Source organism: Rhinoderma darwinii, chromosome 12 (genome assembly GCF_050947455.1).
Source record: "Rhinoderma darwinii isolate aRhiDar2 chromosome 12, aRhiDar2.hap1, whole genome shotgun sequence".
Classification (NCBI taxonomy): domain Eukaryota; kingdom Metazoa; phylum Chordata; class Amphibia; order Anura; family Rhinodermatidae; genus Rhinoderma; species Rhinoderma darwinii.
Genome location: NC_134698.1, coordinates 70,641,913 through 70,665,857, shown reverse-complemented (window position 1 = coordinate 70,665,857; position 23,945 = coordinate 70,641,913). Strand labels below are relative to the sequence as shown.

The window sequence follows — 23,945 nt, the reverse complement described above, 5'->3', positions numbered from 1 at the left end:
GAAGTATATCGTACAAGTCATCTAGCGATCGCTGGTTGAAGTCCCCTAGGGGGACTAATAAAAAAAAAAGTAAAAATGAGTTAAAGTTTGTTTTTTATGTAAAAAAAATTAAAAAAATTAATAGTATAGCATAGTAAAAAAATAAATAAACATTGTTATCGCCGCGTCTGTAAAAGTCTGAGCTATTACAATATGTCATTACTTAACCCGCACGGTGAACACCGTAAAAATAAAAAATGTAAATGCCAGAATCTCTATTTTTTTAGTCACCTCATCTCCCGCAAAAAATGAAATAAAAAGTGATCAAAATGTCGCATGTACCCCAAAATGGTATCATTAAAAACGACAGCTTATCCCGCAAAAAATAAGCCCTCATACCACTTAATCGACAGAAAAACAAAAAAGTTATGGCTCTCGGAATTTGGCGACACAAAATAAATTTTCTTTTTTACTTGTAAAAGTAGTAAAATATAGAAAAAACTATACATATTTGGTATCGCCTTAATCGTATTGACCCGTAGAATAAAGTTAACATGTTGTTTTAATTTCACAGTGAATTCTGTAAAAACGACGCGCAAAAAACAATGGAGGAATCGCTTTTTTTTTTTTCATTTTCTACCCCACAAATAATTTTTTTCCCGTTTCCTAGTACATTATATGGCACAATAAATGGTGTTACGAAAAACTACTCGTCCCGCAAAAATCAAGCCCTCATAGGACTATATAGATGGAAAAATAAAGAAGTTATGGCTTTTGGAAGGTGGGGAGGAAAAAACGAAAATGAAAATCTGAAAAAGGGCTGCGGCGGGAAGGGGTTTATTTGTGTGTAAGCAGGAAATCTAGGGGAACCGATTACTCTTTCTATGCCAGTTTTCTAGCGTAGAAAAATTGCGAATTATCCAGAAGTCAATGGCAACTTTGGGACCATATGCAACGTTCATGCCACATTATTAAAAGTGGCCGAGGCTTAGCAACAGGGGGCATGGCCTTCGACGACCTGAAACATTTACTATAATTTACGCCAGAAACTGGTGTAAATTATAGCACAAATCTACACCACCTATTAGCTGGAGAAGATTTGACTTTCTGGCGTACGGACGGCCAGAGATGCACCTAATTTATTAAGAGCCTTTTATTAGGCGATTCTTGCTCCAATACTCTCTAGATTAAGACTGGCATCTGAAACGCCAGTCTTAATAACGCCTAACTTGCTGTAACCAAGCACTGGACATAAAGAATAATTGTAATGGTTCTAAATGTCACCATTTATGGAAAATAATTTACCTTAGGACTGAAGAATGCATTATAATGTGAATAGGTTTGAGTATTATAGGCTTCTTTTTCCATTTATGTAGAACATTGATTTAATTTAATGCTTAGTACTATAATGGATTTATAATTAGAACCGAGTCACAATAATCAATAGTGAGATTATTAACCATGTAAATAAAGCTGGAGGATTTAGGATGAGGAATATAGCCGGGTTATTGAGAATCAATGTGTGAAATCAGACCGGATTATAGCTGCCGGTGGAGGTAACCCATTTAGATTCTTAACACCAATATAAAGGCATCATTGATTGTGGAATTACAGATTTACTCTGGATATATGATAGAATTTATATAGTCGTGTTCTCAAAGTATGAGTTGGTTATAATTGAGTCTAGCTCAAGATTTGTAATGTAGAAAATAAAGTCAAAATTATATTTCTGCTTTATTACCTAAGAAGAAAATGCGTTGGGATATGTTAAATATTTTTTCCTTTGATTGGTTGTTTGTTACGAAGAGTTTTATACCTAAGTGTATTTACACTTAAACTTAAGGTCCGTTTACGCGGCTCAATATGGGCCGTGGAAACGAGCACCGATCAATGAGATAGCTCGTTGATCGGCACTCGTTTACTGATCATTTCGCCTTCTGAAAGAGCAATCTATGGGGACGAACGACTGTTACTACGATCGCTCGTCCCCATACATTTCTATCATTTCGGCAGCGCATCTACCTGTTTACACAGGGAGATGTCCGGCCGACAACGCTAAAATTTTCTGCTGTATAGACGATAAAATTAGCTGATGAACGAGCGATCGCTTGTTCATCAGCTGATCGTTGCCGTGTTTACACAGGGCAATGATCGGGAAATGAGTGTTCATATGAGTGCTCGTTTTTCCGATCATTGGCTGATGTAAAAGTGCCCTTTTTTGACACCTGTCCATTTTAGGCTATGATACATGAAAGGGCCCTACAGTAAAGACAGGTGGTAGTTTGGGGTTTTCCACCCTCTGGGGATGATGCTCTCATTAAGAAGAGTGACCAAAGGGCATACCCTGGTCTTTATGGCACAATCGGGCCTTACTAGGCGCAGGACGAGGATTGGGGTTGCCCCCTTGGTCATGTGTTCTATTTAGGCAGGGTCACACCAGGGTGTATTAGGGTTGTTTGTTAGGCCTAGAGGCTATTATTTTAGTTTACACATTATTAAAAGGTATGTATGAATTTTCTCTAATAGGGGATTTTTTGTTTTTGTGAATTCTCAATACCTAAGAACTAACAGGAAAGCACGTTACAGCGATCTGTAATGTATGGCCAATTTAACAGACAAGTTTAAAATTGTACTAGCCTAAAAAAATATCTGCGCATGTCACACGCATTTACATAAGCAAAAGCACTCAAAATAGTAAACATGCGTTTTTTTGGCCACGTTTTTAAAGCCTCCTATTGACGTCAACAGGAATATTCATCATAGAAAACATGCTAGAAATTGATATGAAGTTTTTCTTACGCGCTACGTAATTTAATTATTCCTGTGTAAAAAATGTGCCATATTCACTAATGGTGCATTCCCATTGAAGTCAGTTCGAAGCTTTAAACATGAGTTTTTTAAATGCAGATTTGGCGTGTAAAATTTGGCAAATGTACTTCATGAAAATGTTGTGTGAATATTACCTAAGGTTAACCACACATGTAGCCGATTTGTTGTGACTTTACCCGCAACAAAATCTGCACGTGTTACCTGCGGATTTTGCGCAGATTTTTCCCCACATTCACAGCAGATTTCATCCCTTCTAGATTGAAAAGGGTGAAATTCGTTATGAACATTTGTATCATAAATGAGCATTCTACAGATTTAAAAATGGGCAGCATGTTTGATTTCCGTGCAGATAATGTACCATAGCATGTGGATGAGACTGAAATCTATTAAAGAGGTTTTCCAATCAAAGACTTTCATGACGTATCCACAGGATATGTCATAAATGTCAGATAGATACCAGTCCCACCACTGGGACCCGCGCTTATCGCTAGAACATGCTGCCCCCCTAAACTCCGTTCTACCTTTTTTACTTGTTCCCGCTGCCTCCCGGCCACTTCCTGATTAGGTGGTCGCTGAGCTATGCTGTTTCCGTAACTCCCATAGTAGTGAATGTCCGTTACGGAAGCAGCGTAGCATCCGAGCTACGTGGTTTCCGTAACTACTATTCAGTTATATGGGAGTTACAGGGACAACGTAGCTCAGCGAGCTACGCTGATTCCATCTTCATGGTCGGAAATCACACGAGTCAGCCAGAGCACAGAGAGGTAGAATGGGGTTTAGAGGACCCCGTTCTAGAGATAGTTGCAGGTCCCAGAGGTGGGACCCGCATCTATCTGACATTTATGACATATCCTGTGAATATGTCATGAATGTCCCTGATAGTAAAACCCCTTTAACTATTAGACCTAGTTAAAGGTTGTAGAACAGAATGAACGGATAGTCGGTCATGATATTGATGGCCTGTTCCTGGTATTGTAGCTCATTCGCATGTGTGGCTGAGCTGCAGTACCAGACACGGCCTAAGGGATACACAGCCAAGAGTGGCGCTGTTTTTGGGATTTTTTTTAAAATCTTTTTTTTATCTAAAAAAAATCCCTTTGAATTAGCCGAGTAGATCCCTTTTCTTTGATCTAGCACTAGACCATACTGTGAAGTCCGCTTTACCTTTGTTACCAAGGATATGGTGATAGCATTTATTGACATTTGTTCTGAAAACAGCTTTTTAAGTCTCGAGGTTTAGCACTTCATATATCACACTAGTGTTAACGGAGAAACACTGAGCCTTAATCCCCTTTGTCCAATCTTCGCCTAGGCCATAGGCCATTATATAGCCCCTCGGGGCAGTGCTTGACTTAACTTAAAGCTCTCCTTAGGCCCAAACCTTTGGTCGACCTCAGAGGTGTGCAGAGTTTCCGTTAAGAGTGTGACCTCAGGTTTCACTGATATGAGAGTTGATGACGAGTCTTGAAACCTGACCAGATTGAAATTGAACATTTTGCAAATTTCCAATGGCCTCTAATTGCTACTTGCCCTCAGGCACCTGCCCACCTTCTTTCTTAGATAATCTAGGTCTAATCCTAGGTTTTATCAGGTTTCGCTGTTTGGTACACACATATATACTCTATAATCGTCTACTGAAACATTGTACTATTTTCTTTTTATATCTAATGGACCAATTTAGCAGAATGATTTTGTGCAATTTTACTTTCTTTGTGGCTAGAAAGTCAGAGATGTCTGAGAGACTGCTCGCAGGAACCTGAAGTAATTAACTTCCATCCATTAGCGAAGATTAAAAGCTGCAGTATCTCTCTTATTTTTTTTTCCTTTTTCCTTTTCCTTGAGAGCCAACTGCAGTTGAACATAATAGTACATAAATAATTTATGACGAGACTTTAAAATTTAAATCGGGAGTGCAGGATGGTCGCTATGCAAACTGTTATTTTAAGCAATTCAGTCAGATAACAGAAATCACTTTTATGGAGAAAAAAAAAAAAAGAACTAAAATAGGAAAAGATAAAAATCAATTATCCAGATTGCCTCTTCATTTTACATTCCGCTACTTCCCTCATCAGCAGCAGTGCAAGCTTCCATCAGGAGACAAACCGCATCTCTCAGCGTTTATGACCTAATATTTGTCAGACGATTTGGAGATGTGTAGCTACCAGGTTATCTGCTATCCTGGAGATTCGTGAGGGCTTTTCATACATTACATTTACATTCGTTCGACGTACGTCAGCCGGAGCTGATGTGTATGGGGGTGTCCTGACACTTCCCGATTCTAAGGCAAAAAAGGAAAGGCATGTTGGATTTTATTATTGTTTTTACGGAAGATAAGCTGCCACCAAGCAGCCTATTCCCCTCTTACCATCGAGAACACATGCTGAGCGTACATGTGTAGGGTGAGAGGAATCGCTGTATGAGCGTTTGGCCGACAGATATCTAAGGTGTCTGGCCACGTTACGGGGTCCATGTTCTAAGACTTCTAGGAGCAAAACTTGTCAAAATTGGTTGCTACCGTTCTGTTCTCCAAACAGTATCGCTACTCCTCCAAACCCTACTATTAATGGACCAACTATGCCCACAAAGCCATGATTACTTTTTGATAGCCCAAACCATGTTCCATGTATTTTTGTATTTGAGATCCCCACAGAGGGATACCGAAAGGGGTCGTCCACTTTCGACAATCCCATTTTATTGGAAGGTTCTCCAGCCACCATAGGATAAATGAAGTATTACACAGTTGCCATTGAAATCCATGGGCTGTCCATGTACTGCACTGATGCGCATAGTTCTCCAGAAAGAGAGACGTTCTTTGTGGCCTCTCTCCACTCTGGATAATAGATGAGAAACCTGAACAAGGGACCCCTCAATTTACTGAGAATTCCCTAATAGGGTATTCTAAACCAGACAACCACTTTCCTATTACTATTATATTTTTATATTTTAGAAGTGATCCAGAAATAGAGCAAATAGAACAAATTCCTCATGGTTGCCTTGACTAACTGTCATCAAGCTATACCATGCAATTTACTGCAGGCATAAATTTTCATAAGTACTTCCAGACTGGAAATACATTTTATCGGGGTTGTCTAAAGCTGCCATTACACATTAGCTGTATTTCAGCCGAACCCACCGATTTCAGCGGGACCGGCTGACCATCTAATGTGTATGGCGGTGTCCCGACTCTCCTGCAATGGAAGATGTAGGGCGAAAACAGGGCTTGGCATGTTGAATTTTAACATACCCAATCCTTTTGTCTGTCGGTAGATAAGTCGGTGACAGAGGAGTCTGGCAGTGGCTTTATTCTTTCTCCCTATTGAAAACACATGACATACAGCTGAGCGTGCATATGTATGGGAGAAATAGTTGTTAGGCGATCGTTTGGCCGACAGCTTTCTAAAGTGTATGGCCAGTTTAAGCTTATTTTTTCCCCAGAAACATCACCACTTCTGTTCATCTTCTGTGTCTAGTATTACAGCTTAAGGTCCTATTACACGGCATGGGAGACGTAGCTTGTTGATCGGCGCTCGTTTTATCCTCGTTTTACGCAGGTAGTTGTCCTGCCGACCGATAATATTTCTTGCTACATAAACGATACGATCAGCCGATGAACGACCATTTGCTCGTTCATCGGCTGGTCGTTGCCCTGTTTACACAGGGCAATGATCGGGAACGAGTGGTCATATGAATGCTCGTTTGCTCGATCATTGGCCCATGTAAAAGGGCCCGGAGCCACACATTTTTTAATCCTGGACAACCCTTTTAATCTGCTAATGCCCACATTTAGTGATGACTAGTTCTTTAAAGTAACACAGTTGCCGATAATTTAGTATAGATAGAGCCTTGATAAAGGCAGTGTGTATATAATTACTTCCAAACCTTCCAACCCTTCCAACCCTCACACGTGAACAATATTACTGGGAAGATTTATGGGTTACATCTATGTTATCAAGCTGCATTTCTGTAGCGTTGTGCAATCCTCCATACTAATGACCGCAGAAACATGGACCACCACAAAGAACACAAGTGTTTGATGGAAAGGAAATTCTTTGCTTCTTGCACGTTCAGTGCATAATATGTTAACCATATGTTTTATCTGTCTTCTATATAAATCAGCATATAATTATCAACACAACACAGCAGAGAATAGTACATACGGGAATAGGTGTTCGATGCATAACTAATGTCTTCTTTAACCTGACTCAGTGGGATATGAAAGGGATGAAAGTAAAGAGGTATTTAGTAAGGCTTCGTTCACATCTGCGCCATGGTCCCGTTCTGATGTTCTGTCGGAGCTTTCCGTTGGAACGGGACCCTGACTGACACAAACGGAAACCAAAACCGTAGTCGACTACGCTATTGATTCTGTTAAAACGGAAACATTGGCACCGGATCCGTCACCATTGAAATCAATGGTGATGGAAATGGAAACCTATGGTTTCCGTTTGTGTCTGTCAAGGCTCCGTTCTGACGGAAAGCTCCAACAGAACGTCGGGACGGAGCCCTAGCGCAGATGTGAACGAATCATTCGTTATAACAAATATTATACAACATAGCGTATTCTTGTTAGAAATTTGGGGGTTACTTTTCCCCATTTGAACTCCTTTGAATTTTGTATGTATGGGGGAGTTCTTACTCCTGGGAGCCCCTTGGGGGAGCTCTTATTCGTGGGTGTAAATGCTTATATTTAATGTATTTGTCCACCAAAATAAAAGGCCCTTTATTGCACCCATTGTTTTTGATGCCAAGAAGTTGTATATAATAGAACACGGTAATAAGTTTTTTTTTGTTCGTTTTTTTTTTAACCAGGTAAACATACCTTAACAGGGCATGTAGCAAGGGGTTGTCTGCGGCAGACACCTCCTTCGATATGGCGAATGTTTTTCATGACGACCGATTAGCCACCATATCACATGTTCTATATTTGTCTCCTTCTGGATCAACCCAGCAAAGCAATATAGGTTTGCTGTGCAGTAGTGGAAAAAGGGGCATTGCCAGGAATACAATACAATACAATACATACTCCCATGGAAATTTATGTAAGACTTGAATAAAATATCTTCTAAGCAGAGTCGTACATAGAATAGATAGTGCCCCATAGCACTGATTTCAATGGTACCGCAATTTGCAGCTTATTTGCACCAATAACATGCACACATAACCCATCTGGGGCTCATTTGCTCCAATCCATTCCAGGGGTTTTCCCATCCTAAACATTAATGACATATCCACATGATATGCTATAAATGTCTGATAGATGCGGGTCTGATAGTTTCGGTCTATATATGCTATAGAAAGTTGAGCAAACTTTCTTGACTTTTTCCATATCTCCTATAAAAGAGAATGTAGAGAGCTGCGCATATGTCTGGTCAATTCTCCATTCATTCTCCATCTGGATGTTGCAGCTGATGGGCCCCCATTCCCTCGATAGCTGGGGGTCACAGAGATGGGTCGCCCACCTATAAGACATCCATGGCAAATCTTGTGCATATGTCTATGGTCGGAAAACCTCTTTAAAGAGGACCTCTCTCTTCTCCTGACATGTCTGTTTTAGTCAATTATTGTATTCCCCATGGAATAACTATTCGGGAGCATTTTTTCTTAGACTTCTCATTGTGTCATTCCTCTGTTATTTCTTTTAGAAATGTATAAATAATTTGACAACTGGGGGTTACTAGTTGGGGGTGTGTCCATACACAGTCGGACACTGTCCAATCAGTGCTGACAGAGTGAGACATTGTAGTGACACGCCCCTTTGACAGGCGGAATGGTAACACCCAGTTGTTATTTTGTTCTTAAATTTCTAGGAGGAATAACAGAGGAATGGCGCAGCGCAGAAAATATGTTCCAGAATTGTTGTTTCATTGGGAATACAATTATTTATTAAAACAGGAATGTCAGGAGAGGAGGCAGGTTCTCTTTAGGTTCTCAATACAAAATAGGAACAAGGAGGTTGGCCAACTTGAGATGAGCCCCCTCTGCTCCATGAGCCCCACAGCGGTGCCTTGTCTACCCCTATACCCTTGCTTCTAAGTGTAAAACTAGAAGGAATTTGGATTACTACAATATTAATACTTTTCTATTCCATAGAGAAGGTATGATAAATCTATGCTCAGCTGCTTTGTTCTTACAAATGTGCGCCATTATCCCTTCTTACCTGTGATTAAAGATTACTATACCAACATTTCATTACACGTTAGTAAGAAATTTATGTGTTATTGGCTTTTGAATCACATGATTGAACAGGTTTTCCATGTACCCAGAAATGCTTCCTAGCTGTCAACCCAAGGCCTGTTCTCCCTGGTCTCTCCATCCATTACTAATGAAGTCATTTTATAACACAATACAACACATAGATTTTCTTTAAGTGCATTATTCACTTGCTTTGTTTTTAACTTGGCTGTCTGTCCGGGCCAGCATCAATCTTTTCTGCTTATCGACTGCCCACAAATTACAGGAGCCCATCTTGGTCGTGTTAATTTTTCACCGGATGCTCGTTTGTCTCGGAATAGTAGGTGTGTGTGTGCGAATGAGGACAAGGGAAGGGTATGGGCTCTATATAACTGGATGAGGACAAATCTGTAAACATAGCATTCATTAGGACGCGTTGGTCTCAAGGCCATTTTTCAAAGTGGATAATGGGGAAGGTACATAGCCACTAGTGAAAGGGGATCTATCAGAGCAGCCTGTCTTTTGATTTATAGCATCGGCTTCTCTGCCATTTAGATGGTGATTGGTGAAGTTTTTTGGTGGTCCTGCAGTACGGCCGCCATAACTCATAGATTTCTTAAAGACAAAAACACACTTGGTGCAAATGTAATTGAATAAGGGAAGATGAACCAATCCGATTTCAACTTCCCAATGCAGGGATTAAATAAATATTTGATTGGTCGCTGTGGGTAGAAATCATTTTTTGGTACAGATTTTTCTCAGTAATGTTCCCTACTTACTCTTGCGACAGTTTTTGTCATTGAAATTTTTTAAATGTTTGGCTTACATATATTCATAATTTAAAATATATATATATTTGAATGAAATATATAGGCATTAAAGGAACACTCAAGGAAAAACGGATATACTGTGTTATGTCTAATGCAATGCCTGAGGAGGCGGATTATGACACAGGGCTTCTTTCTGTAGCGTTCTTTAAATCCCTGTGTCATGCTCCTCCCCTTTAAGGTCGGCACTAGTCACCTGCACGGTAAACCTCTAGCATTGAGGGCTCCCTGAATGCTAGAGTTTGTTCTTAATTGGGAGACACCCCCTCAGTGAGCTTGCAGTACTCTTTTTAAATATCGGCCAAATATTTTGCTCTGATCATTCACAAACCTTCGACTTTACCTATACCATTCTGCTGTACAGGGCCGCCATCAGGAATTTCAGGGCCCCCTACAGCTACATTTTCTGGGCCCCCCTACCGTGGAACCGCCTGTTAACGGTACTCCGTCCAGTACTATATCATGGTACCCAGGGCCGCCATCAGGGGGGGTATTATGGGTACTGATGTGAGAGGCCCGGCCAAACCTAATTGAAAGGGGGGCCCGGCAAACTGCCGCGACTTGCCTTTGGTAGAAAAAAAACAGGCCCCTGCAATGGGGCCCGTTTTTTTCACCAAAAGAATGTCATGAGCTGCGGGCCCCCCTTTCAATTAGGTTTGGCCGGGCCTCTCACATCAGTACCCCTAATACCCCCCTGATGGCGGCCCTGGGTAGCATGGGGGCCGTCAAACACCGCCGCCCGTGCGACCGATCACGCGCACCCGCAAACTCCCAAGCATGCGCACCGGCGACCGCCTGGAACCGCGCACCGAATTTTGAGGCAGATTTTGACCTGCCCACACTATCTTGCCGCGTTTTTTGCCTGCGGCGATTGAGGACAGCAGACAGAAAACGCAGCGAAAAATGCATTTTCTGCCTCCCATTGATTTCGATGGGAGGTCAGAGGCAGAACCGCGGCAAGAAAGGACGTGCTGCTTTTTCTTTTTTCCGCGACTGGCTCCCATTGATTTCAGATTAAATCAATGGGAGGCGGTTTTGGAAGTTGTTTGGTGCTGATTCTGACGCAGTGTCCGAGTCAATATCAAGGCCCAAAAACTCTGAACTGGGCCTTATTGTTAGGGCTTATTCAGACGAACGTGTAATACATCCGTGCAACGCGCCTCGCACGGACCTATGTTACTCTATGGGGCCGTGCAGACTGTCAGTGATTTTCACGCGCCTCGCACGGACCTATGTTACTCTATGGGGCCGTGCAGACTGTCAGTGATTTTCACGCAGCTCGAGTCCGCTGCGTAAAACTCACGACATGTCCGATATTTGTGCATTGTTCGCGCATCACGCACCCATTGAAGTCAATGGGTGCGTGAAAATCACGCCCAGCGCTTCCGCAGCCGTATAAACTATGAATGAAAACAGAAAAGCACCACGTGCTACAAACATACAAACAGAGTGTCATAATGATGGCGGCTGCGCGAAAATCACGCAACCGCGCATCATACGCTGCTGACACACGGAGTGGTTATGGACCTTTTGCAAGCGCAAAACGCCACGTTTTTGCGCGCGCAAAAAGCACACGCTTGTGTAAATCCGGCCTTAGGGTAGGAACACACTAGGCATGAACGCTGCGGATTTTATGCAACACATTTTATTGTGTAAAATCCGCAGCGTATCACAGTCGCAGCCGAGTGGGTCAGATATGAACAAATCTCATCCACACGCTGCAAAAATAATGGACCTGCAGTGTGGCTTTTTGGCTTTTTAAGCCGCAGCATGTCAATGTATTCTGTGGAATCGCCGCTCCTCTGTTGTGGAAATGCTGCGGTTCTGCCGCAAAAATCACAAATGAGAAAAAAAAAAAAAGGCACTTTTTTAAATTTATAAAAAAGTTTAGACTTGCCCCGGCCGTAGTCCTGGTGACGCGATCCTCTATTCTTAGCGCAGCTCGGCCTCCTGTCATGACGTTTCATCCCATGTGACTGCTGCAGCGGTCACATGGTCTACAGCGTCATCCCAGGAGGCGGGGCTACGTTCAGAAGAGAGAGATGCGTCACTTAAACTACGGCCGGGGTAAGTCTAAACTTTTTTTTCCCTGCAGGATTCCCGCAGCGGACACGCCTCACGAAACCTGCGCCACTATTTGGTGCGGTTTTGCTGGCGGAATTCCCTGCGGCTCCCGGGATAAGCTGTGTAGTTTTACTCAGCATATCCGCCTAGTGTGTCCCTTATGATGTCGCTCCTGGAGCTGCTGCCGCTCTCTAAATAGGCAGTTGGTCCAGTAGAATTTGGAATTATTTTTTTTTGTGAACCAGCTTAAAAAAATACAAAACTTTTGTGTTAGGGCCTGTTCACATCACCGTTCGCTTCCGCTCCGGGGTTCCGTCTGAGGTTTCTGTCGGGTGAACCCCGCAACGGAAAGTGATAGCACAGCTTCCGTTTCCATCACCATTAGCGCAGTCGACTGCGCTATTAATTCCGTCCGAAAACCAGCCGGAATGGTGACGAACCACCGCTCCGGGGTTCCGTCTGAGGTTTCTGTCGGGTGAACCCCGCAACGGAAAGTGAAAGTGATAGCACAGCTTCCGTTTCCATCACCATTAGCGCAGTCGACTGCGCTATTAATTCCGTCCGAAAACCAGCCGGAATGGTGACGAACGGAAACCATTAGCGATGTTTCCGTCACCATTGAGATCAATGGTGACTGAAACGGAAGCTGTGCTGTCACTTTCACTTTCCGTTGCGGGGTTCACCCGACAGAAACCTCAAACGGAACCCCGGAGCGGTGGTTCGTCACCATTCCGGCTGGTTTTCGGACGGAATTAATAGCGCAGTCGACTGCGCTAATGGTGATGGAAACGGAAGCTGTGCTATCACTTTCACTTTCCATTGCGGGGTTCACCCGACAGAAACCTCAGACGGAACCCCGGAGCGGAAGCTAACGGTGATGTGAACAGGCCCTAACACAAAAGTTTTGTATTTTTTTAAGCTGGTTCACAAAAAAAAATAATTCCAAATTCTACTGGACCAACTGCCTATTTAGAGAGCGGCAGCAGCTCCAGGAGCGAGATCATAAGGGACACACTAGGCGGATATGCTGAGTAAAACGACACAGCTTATCCCGGGAGCCGCAGGGAATTCTGCCAGCAAAACCGCACCAAATAGTGGCGCAGGTTTGGTGAGGCGTGTCCGCTGCGGGAATCCTGCAGGGAAAAAAAAGTTTAGACTTGCCCTGGCCGTAGTCCTGGTGACGCATCTCTCTCTTCTGAACGTAGCCCCGCCTCCTGGGATGACGCTGTAGACCATGTGACCGCTGCATCAGTCACATGGGATGAAATGTCATGACAGGAGGCGGGGCAGCGCTAAGAATAGAGGATCGCGTCACCAGGACTACGGCCGGGGCAAGTCTAAACTTTATCAATTTAAAAAAGTACCTTTTTTTTCTTCTCTTGTGTGATTTTTGCGGCAGAACCGCAGCATTTCCGCAACAGAGGAGCAGCGATTCCACAGAATAAATTGACATGCGACTTAAAAAGCCAAAGCCACACTGCAGGTCCATTATTTTTGCAGCGTGTGGATGAGATTTGTTCCATATCTCATCCTCTCTGCTGCGACTGTGATACGCTGCGGATTTTCCACAATAAAATGTGTTGCATAAAATCCGCAGTGTTCATGCCTAGTGTGTTCCTACCCTAAGGCCGGATTTACACAAGCGTGTGCTTTTTGCACGCGCAAAAAACGTGGCGTTTTGCGCATGCAAAAGGTCCATAACAGCTCCGTGTGTCAGCAGCGTATGATGCGCGGCTGCGTGATTTTCGCGCAGCCGCCATCATTATGACACTCTGTTTGTATGTTTGTAGCTCGCGGTGCTTTTCTAATTTCATTCATAGTTTATACGGCTGCGGAAGTGCTGGGCGGGATTTTCACGCACCCATTGACTTCAATGGGTGCGTGATGCGCGAACAATGCACAAATATTGGACATGTCGTGAGTTTTACGCAGCGGACACACGCTGCGTGAAAATCACTGACAGTCTGCACGGCCCCATAGAGTAACATAGGTCCGTGCGAGGCGCGTGAAAATCACTGACAGTCTGCACGGCCCCATAGAGTAACATAGGTCCGTGCGAGGCGCGTGAAAATCACACACGTTGCACGGATGTATTACACGTTCGTCTGAATAAGCCCTAACAATAAGGCCCAGTTCACAGAGTTTTTGGGCCTTGATATTGACTCGGACACTGCGTCAGAATCAGCACCAAAGAACTTCCAAAACCGCCTCCCATTGATTTAATCTGAAATCAATGGGAGCCAGTCGCGGAAAAAAGAAAAAGCAGCACGTCCTTTCTTGCCGCGGTTCCGCCTCTGACCTCCCATCTAAATCAATGGGAGGCAGAAAATGCATTTTTCGCTGCGTTTTTTGTCTGCTGTCCTCAATCGCCGCGGGCAAAAAACGCAGCAAAAAAACGCGGCAAGATAGTGTGGGCAGGGCAAAATCTGCCTCAAAATTCTTTAAGGAATTTTGAGGCAGATTTTTTTTTGCCTGCAAAATACTGTGTGAACAGGGCCATACATAAACAGCACTTTGAGATAATTTACTCACTGTCAGAAGAGCTGCTCCCACTCCAGTCCTCTTCCGGCGATGTCTTCCAGGGGAGGTCTTCGGTCCAGACGTCCAGTCCTTCACCTCCAGCCAGGTTCCAGGTAAGTTTTGTCCATGTGGGTCCGCGGCTGCGCGCGCTTCGTTCGCGGGTGCGCGGGCGGCCGGTCGCGGGTGCGCGCGCGGTCGATCGCGGGTGCGCGCGCGGGCCGTCTCCAGTGCGGGCGTTCGTGGATGCGCGCTCGCGAGTGCGCACGCGCGGGAGTTTCATTGTGCGCGCGATCGGGTGCGCGCGCGCGGGCGGACGGTTTGACGGCCCCCCATGACGAGGGGAGGGGGCCCGCAGCAGCAGCAGCAGCAGCAGCAGCTCACGACATTCTTTTGGTGAAAAAAACGGGCCCCATTGCAGGGGCCCGTTTTTTCCTACCAAAAGAATGTCGAGGCAGTTGCCGGCCCCCCTTTCAATTAGGTTTGGCCGGGCCCCTCACACCACTACCCCTAATACCCCCCTGATGGCGGCCCTGCTGCTGTATTCCAGAGCAAAATATAATAAGACTACCGCATAGAGCAGCGGACTCCAGCTGTTGCAAAACTACAACTCCCAGTATGTTCCGAAAGCCCAATGTTTCTTTAAAGTTAATTGCCGCCTCGCATAAAAATAAATCAACAAATGTCATTTATTCCTCACCTTCATCTCTATGTTCCTTAGAATACTTTATACGATTACCATTCCGATTGTCAATAGTGTGCGTCCCTATTGATTGAACGGTATCAGAGTCATTGGGGACGCACCCTATTGACAAGGGTAAAAGTAACGCCTACTTGCCAATTTATTCATGCATTTCCAGGTGGAATAACAGAGGAACGTACAGGGACTTAGCGATAGGGGTTGCAGGGGTATCGGGGACACTTGTGCATGAGGGGACCCAAAGGCCTTCCTGCCACTTAAGATGCCCATAGCAACCAATCAGAGCTCTGCTTTCATGTCTTAAACTGCCATGGAAAAATCTGAGCTCTGTTTGGTTGCTATGGGCATCTTAAGTGGCAGTTCTGATAAATTAGGCCCAATGTAATTCTCCATTGCTTATGTGACGCTGACATATTCCGCAGCATTACTTGGAGAAATCGCGTTTTAACCACCTGTTGACTTATCCTTGTATGTGACTTCTATATGAAGGATCATTGCTGACAGTCCTAACTGAACCAGATAAAGGGTTTCACGAGGCACAAAATATCACTGCTTATCATGTCCCATTTCTTTCATGCCTGTCAAAGTGTGTCACCGTGTGGTGCCCATAACAAAAGGTGCCCGCACTTCTATGCCTGTCGTCTGCAGTTTACAGCCGTCCTTATGATACGGCACAACAAAGCATGGTTGTCCTCCCTCATTATGTATCTTTCCCATAATGTGGCTGTAGAAGCCTCTGCAAGAAAATCCAGACAGACAGATGGCTTGCACACTTTTCATTCCTGTATTTTCTGTGTTTTTGTTTTAGCCGGACTCTACATCCATAGACGGGGGAAGGGAGAACCTGAGTGCAGAGCCTTCTTCAGGGCCAAACATCAGTGAGCAGAGTTTAGAAGGAGGATCATCCGCTGTAGTGTCTCCTGGACAATCTGCTGCCGCTTCCTTCTTCATCAGGTACATCAAAATTTCATGTGTAAATACTGGATCCTCACAGGTAGAACAAAACATTCATCTCAAATCAGAAAGTGTGTGCAAACATACGATAAAACCCTATGTAATTAAGCGTATCACATATCTGTCTCATTGAAGCTTAACGATTTGTACACCCCATTCGAAAAAAGGGGCTTTTTTTTTTTCGTTTTAAAAACAGCGCCACTATTGTACATGGGCTGTGTCTGGTATTGCAGCTGGTCTATCTTTAAACACCATTTACAGTTGACACATATAATATAATCAATCTACCTAAAAAAAAGTCAAACTACTTCTGTATCGGTTATCTAGTTACTTAGATCCTGAGTTGCGGCTGGTCTAGAGCTGAATTCACAATTCTGCAAACTGAAGAGAAAACATTTCCCAACATTCCTGGTCAGCTCAGTGTCATCTCTGGTGATTTGCATTCTGGGAAGGTTTTTTTTTTACACCAGGCACTATATAGTAATCGGACGTAGAAAAAACGGACTGTCCCACAGCATGTTAGGGGTGTGTTTGCCGACAAGGTTTACGTCTGTTTCCAATGGCAACCAGCAGAACAGTGAGTACACATGCTGCAACTCAGGACCAGCGTAAAGTAATTTACAATGCTACTCAAATTGTTTTATATATATATATATATATATATATATATATATATATATATATAGTAAATTAGCCTAAATTTTCAGAATATAATGTATCTTTGATTATTAATGTTAAAGGCGCTCACCTAATGAATATTTCTGTGGGCCCAGCCATATAGACCCTCTAGTTGACTATCTCTTACAGAAGACACTAAAACAGACACTAAAACAGCCTACTTGACCTCAGACCTATGGATTTTTCCAGTAATTTTATGACTGCATCTTCTTCCTATGTCAAAAAGGATCATTTAAGATTTTCAAAGTTGATAATCCTATTCATAGACGAGGGCTGAACGAATACAAGCAGACTGTTCACTACTAGATATTCCTTGTCATATAGCTATAGCACCTTCTCCCTCCTCTAAAAGAGTAGGTCCGGCTCCAGTTTCGTCATACATCAAGTGTACATAAACAGCCTGGGTCCACCACAGCCGGATCCGCTCTTACTTAGCAGCTCACCGGTCTGGTTTATAGAGGAGGGTCCCAAATCGAAGACTACTCTATGGCGGCCATATGCTCTACTAGGGCGTATAGACAGGGGTTGTCTTGATGAGACAACATCTTTAACTAGAATGATTGGTACTTTGAGCTCCAACTAGGCTGCTGAAGAACTAATGCATACATTAGTACAGACTTCCGGGCTTGTTGTACGATGATCTTTTTGGAAGGGAAAGATCTGTTCTATAAAATAAAAATCAAGACGATGTCTCCAAGAGCAGAAGCTTTTTTTTTTTTTTTTTTTTTTTTTAAATATAATGTCAAGTCTTATAAAATGGCTACTTAAGATTATTCTTGCTTTAAGCATCTATCGGCTGTTTGTTTTGTTTAAGATAGATTGCCTTAAACTTCAGACTCCGCATGTTTGGTATGCTGCGGGCGCCTGCTTGGCTTGCAGAATTGAGACATACATCTGAAGCTCAGATAGATTAATATGACAGAATCACATTTTCTCCCTAACTGGCTGTGGATTAAAGCATCTCATTATTTACTAATGAACAATAATGTTATACATAATCTATGGGTTGCCGTCCTATCACTGTCTCCTGATGGCTCACTGGTAGGCATTTCTTGGTCATTATATTGGTCATAAAATAGAGTCAATAATTGAGGTTAGTCATAGAACAGACACCTTATCAGCTCCAGGCATGGAGAAGCAGCTTGGAAATATTCCTTGTGCTGATTGTGTTGTGACTGAGCATATGATTAAGGTATTGAGCCAATATGCTCTTAATGAAACACACAGATATATGCACTCATAATATGGAAAACCTCTAAGTGACTAATATGTTTTGTTCACGGCACCTCAGCCTTCAATTAGCTCCTATAAATTGTGTCCATAGATTCGAAAATCATAGAGGCCACGTTTGGTTAATTCTACCCAGCAGGTGTCGATTCTCTTTTTGTGAATTTCCTAAAAAAAGGCCATTATTCCTTTCCTATAGATAGTAAATATCTTGCAAATAATGTTAGAGCTACATGATAACTGTGGTGGCAGGATGCCAAATGACTTACTACTGCCCAGCGTCGAACTGGAGTACCTTGGGCCCACCGGAGGAAATCATTCTTGGGGCCCATCCGTCATCTATATAGAAATAATGCAATCACTCGTGTAGTAAAACATGCGACCCTCTCTCCACTGGTCTCTGCCTGGATTCTGCGGCCAGTTCTTGATATAGGTACAGCTCCCAGAGCTGGGACCCTTATCTATCTCATGGTTTTGGCATTTACTGTGGATATGCCATAAATGTCTAAGATGGGAAATCTCCTTTAATACAATCCAGTGAAATCCAGTGACTCACCAGTGATGTTTTCTCAGATTGGTGTCGCTCACTTTTCCTTTTTTTCTTCATCCGGCACAGATTACCCTGATACCTTCTCCCAACTCCAAATTGCCTCTGCATAATTTGAAACACAATCATCTTTGGCTTGTCGCTTTTCTAGAACCTCCCCACCCTCTACAAAAACCTCACCATTTATAGAGCCTCAGATGGAAATGATGCCCCCTCGGTGCCACACAATATAATAGTACCCCCTTTTAGGCCCCACACAGTAATAGTGCCACACACAGCCCCCTCTTGTAGATAGTGCTACACACAGCCCCCTCTGGTAGATAGTGGCACACACAGCCTCCTCTGGTACATAGTGCCACACACACACAGCCCCCAATGTAGACAGTGCCACACAGCCCCCTCTTGTACATAGTGCTACACAGCCCCCCACTGTATATAGTGCCTACACCGCACCCCGCTGTGGACAGTGCCACGCAGCTCCCCGCTGTGGACAGTGCCACGCAGCTCCCCGCTGTGGACAGTGCCACGCAGCTCCCCGCTGTGGACAGTGCCACGCAGCTCCCCGCTGTGGACAGTGCCACGGACAGAGCTGCTCCACAGCCTCGGGACGCCGAGACGGGACCCATGCGTTGGCCAGCGTGATAGCAAAAAAAGAGGGTGGGTGTAGGCTAGAGGAATTAGAAGAAGGGGGCAGTGTTTTGGCATGAACCAAAAACCGGTATGGGGGGCTTCATTTTGATATTTTGCCATAGAGACAGCTCTCTGTATGGTCACTCTTGGTCCACTGGCGAGTAGTGTTTCCAACTGCACAACATTGTGTCGCAATTCTCATAGCCTTGCAACCTAAACATGTAATGTGATTCATTTTACGGATTCTCAGTCATTACATAAAATATCTAATACACAATTTCCGTGAATCATTTATCCGTTTATTTGAATTATGGCTGGTTCTTGTTACTTGTTGTTTTGAGGTTTTCTATATTTTTGTCTTATGACCTTGGGGCACTACTACGGAAATATTTATAGCTTTATCATTAAAACCAACCTGCAGACAATTTTATTTTGTAGATTTCTGAATACATAAGAATGCCTGGCCCATTATAATGATGTCTTATGGGGAAATCAAAATGTTTTTGAATTAATGTGCATTTAGTGGAAACTAAGTAAGCCCACTAAGCATTACCCTGGATCAGTGTTTCCCAACCTGTGGTTTTCCTGCTATTGCAAAACTACAACTCCCAATAACGTTACGTTTTTTTCCCCCATAAACTGCTGCAGACAGTAGTGTATCTTGAAGCTCTGTAACTGGGCCCCCCATCTACCATGTGCCATTTATAATACTAATGTTCTCTTATGCAGAGGGACCTTTGGGCATCCTGTGGCACCAGGACCCAAGGGCAAATGCTACCATCGCACCCCTTATAGCTATGCTCCTGGCTGCAGTATAAGAAAACAAAAAGTTGAAGGCAACAAATGAAACAGCCTCTATATTGTGTTTGATGAGTCCGTAGATCCAGGCAGATCTCTATGGCCGTAATTAGAGAGGAAGTAGTTTATTGCAGTTGTAAAGCACTTACAATAATTAGACTGAAGTCCATCTGACAAAGTAAGAGGTTATACAAATTAATAGCAACAGTTAGCTATTCCTTTCAAGTCGATGCACCTGGCGACGAGAGGTGGGAATGTAACTCTTCCTGTGGAATAAAATTCCAGTAACCTGACAGCCGTCTTGTAAAAACCTCAAGAAAGTCCAGATGTTCAGCACAGAAAAAAAAAACATGGATCACTGGAGGTACTGGAAAAAAAAATCTTGAATATCTACACTTTGCAGGTGGGAGCTATATCTTGACATTTCGGCATAAAAACCAGATGCTTGGAGATTTGTTATTCAATGAAATCACTGCGTGTAAGAAGTTGAGGTGGTAACGCTCCTTTATGGAGGTGGAAACTGCAGGAAAATTACTTCATGACAAAGTTTTGAAATGAATGACTCAAGTGACGTGTTATGCTCTCTATTAATATAATTAACTTGGTCGTAATATGTTGGTGTGCATGTGTGCGGGGTGGATGCAGGGACGGAAAGGGGTTGTCACCTGACAACTTCTGTCCATAGGCGGTATTCGGGTATATGGATATCCTAGAGAAAGTTACCGCTCTGGCAGACTTGAGCCGTCAATGTATTACGCGGACAGATATTCTACTAAAATGTCTGTCTGGGTGGCTGTTTTCCCCACCAAAATCAGCACTTTTTTCGTGGTTCCGGCAATATTGATAAGACAACCCTATTCGGATTGGGAGTTCTACTGGGGCTAGGACCTATATAAATTAGTATATGAGCTATTTCACCCGAATCCACAATTAACATGCACACTCAGTCCACTGTCCAAGTTTATTGGAATGGGAAGAGGTTCTCCTACTAGAACAAAACATTGTGATTCATCATGCTCCATCCTTCTTTTCTGCCCCCATCCATATAAGATAATTCGGCGGGTCCGGCCAGCTTTTTCCCAACTCACCACACCGAACAGTGGTTGCTGTTATTATTATTGCTTATAGATAAAGCAAAATTATATATAAAACAAAAAAAGTACAATAATACACATAATTTGCCCAGATAATAAAATAAAAAAATTTGGATTATTAAAAATATTTTTGGAAGATTTTTTTGATACATTTTGTACGGTCCCTAAATTAACAGTAATTGTACAGGGAAACAATAGAATAAAATCTAAGCATAATATAGTATTTATTTCATTTTTTAAAAATTTAAGTTGCTTGATATTTTGGCAATGGTTTTCGACAGTGTCCAGAAGTCAAATAAGACTGTTTGTTAAGCTGAACGGAAACCAAGTCCAAGCCATAATATGCCAGAGGTGATGTGACATTTTCTTTTTTCAATTTTGTTTTTAACATTCTTTCTGTTCTAGGAGGTGATAAGGAAAAGGGCCAGATTAAAAAGAAGCTCTTTCCAAGTTCTCAAATTTATTGCTAGTGTAATTGGTAAGAAGCCTAAAACATACAAACCATATGTGATTGAGAAGCTCGCTATCTTCACTTGCTAGACGCCTGTCGGAGGTTCGAACTGTGCCAAGCAGATGGCATTTAATCTGATAGTGTAGAAGTGTTTATTTTTGTCATGTTCTTTGAGATGGGTGTTTTCTTGAACTCCTTTACGGAGAGATGCAGTTGCATTTCATTATTTGGTTATTCTTCAGCCATCCTAGCCTGGTGTCAGATGAGAATTAAACTCCGATGCGCTCTCTAAACATGGCAGTCATGAATATAAAGGTGCATTGTGGTCTTGAATACTTATGTTTCGAGGGGAAATAGGAAAGTATAGAAAGGTTTGTGAGAAAATAAAACATTTAGGTTATGTTTTATCATTTTATATTATCAGAGAAATGTATTGTCTAAGTAAGTAAGGAAATTGTGTTAGAAGAAAAAGTTTTGTAAATGTAGACAGCTGGGTTTGCAAAAAGTTTAGTAGCAAAAATATAACAAATTATCTTAAAACCTTTCAGTATTTGGTTGGGTTATGGCATAGACTGCCAGAATTAAAGTGAGTGACCGATTTCCAGAAACCGTACCACTTTTGTTCATTCACTGTGTTGGGTATTGCGGCTAATCCTCATACCTAGACATTTGAAAAATTATCTGTATAATGTGGTGACCTTGACTCAATGGTTGTGAGTTTTTGTTTTTTTACATATTTGTGGCTAAAAAGTTAAAAAACCTATAATTTTCGTTTATTTTTTAGAGAAATTGTGTTAGACTTCAATTGTTCAAACTCTTCACTCCCACTGTAGTGGTTTTGATTCACAACCGTTCTCTCAGACAGCAGAGGTTGAGAAGGTGTGGTCTGGCACTTAGTAGAAATTCTATAAAACTGGTATAAAGAGGTGGACTGGCACATAGGACAGCTAAGGATGGTGTGGTCTGGCACATAACAGTCATGAGATAAGACTGGTCTGGAGGGGCGGCTTGACACACAGGATCGCGAAGGAGGGCGTGGTCTGGCACACAGTAAAGCTTGGAAGGGCGTAGTCTGCCACCTAGCAGAAGTTATATAAGATTGGTCTAAAGAGGCGGACTGACACACAGGACAGTGGAGGAGGGTGTGGTCTGGCACATAACAGACATAAGATCAGAATGGTCTGTAGGGGTGGCTATACACACAGGATAGCGGAGGAGGGTGTGGTCTGGCACACAGTAGAGCTTGGGAGGGTGTGGCCTGGCACATAGCAGAAATGAGAGAAGAATGGCGTAGAGGAGCAGCCTGACACATAGAACAGCTGAAAAGGGCATGATAGTTCTATGTTGTCATAACACGAATAAACAAACTTTTGGTTTATGTACATCAAGAGCCCAGAGGTGGGGAGTAGGTTGGCAAGCACCTCTAAAATACAGATACAGCGTTTCTCTTAATTCCATCCTTTTTCAAGCGCAAAATGATGTTGCTCTAAAAGTTATGGGGAGTTAATATTAATAATTGCCACAATGTCTTAGCTTTTATTAAAAAAACAAAACCATGACCCCTTACCCATAGCCCCCCACCAACTCTAAAGGGAGTTTGCTTATATTTCATAAACATTTGAATGACTGATCTGGCACACAAAATACCTGGTTAAGGAATGGTCTGGAGGAATGGTCTGACACACAGGAGAGCTAGGGAGGGCATGGCCTGGCAACTTTATGTAAACTGCAAAACTGAATAGTCAGCAATAATGCAACAGCTATCCAAGCGGTACCCAATGGTCCATAACGTGATAGATCAGTGAATGATCTGAAGCATGCACAACATCTTGAAGATATGAAGCCACTTTATTATTTTCCCAAAACATCTGTGTGTCTTATTATAAAACATTTCTTCACCCACTTCTTTACCATGAAGCCCAATTCACCCTTCGCAGGAATATGAGACGCTTAATTATGCAGCCATGATAAAGATGTCAAGTCTACATTTTTATTTTGCTATGACAGGGAGAACAAATCAAGGCTTTGAACAAAGTGAGCTGTTGAAACGCTTTGCTATGAGGCTTCCACGTTCCCGGGGAATGCATGACTAGCTACATAAACAAACAATCAGTGGGTGCCATCACCCAACACAGGATGATTAATGTGAGGGATGGGGTTTGCTTGTTCCCAGTGATTAATTAGCCCGCTTTCCATCCATAGGTTTCTCTTCTAACAAAAGGTGGCTGAAAAATACAGCAAAGTTGCTTTTTTTTATGATTATTTTGTCACGAGCTTTGAATTTTTTGAATTCTAGAATTCCGTCATGCATGATAAGCCGATACATATATAATCCTATGTATCTTTCTATATTAACCCACTGAGGCAACTGGCAGAGGGCCCAGTGCATAATATATGAAATTGCTTTGTTTTCCGAAGAACATTTTTCAAAAACATCCAGTTTACAAAGTTTGGCTTGTACTGTCGGCCTTCAGTTTCT

At 42.8% G+C, this 23,945-nt stretch overlaps 1 protein-coding gene across 3 annotated transcripts in view; it reads left to right on the top strand.

Moving 5' to 3' along the window:
• KIF26A (kinesin family member 26A) overlaps positions 1 to 23,945 on the top strand; it is a 122,131-nt gene that overhangs the window by 52,011 nt on the left and 46,175 nt on the right. For all 3 annotated transcript variants that reach the window (XM_075843862.1, XM_075843860.1, XM_075843861.1), the window contains exon 4: positions 15,896 to 16,041. In XM_075843862.1, coding sequence (XP_075699977.1) covers positions 15,896 to 16,041 — 146 coding nt within the window. The remainder of the gene's footprint in view (positions 1 to 15,895; positions 16,042 to 23,945) is intronic.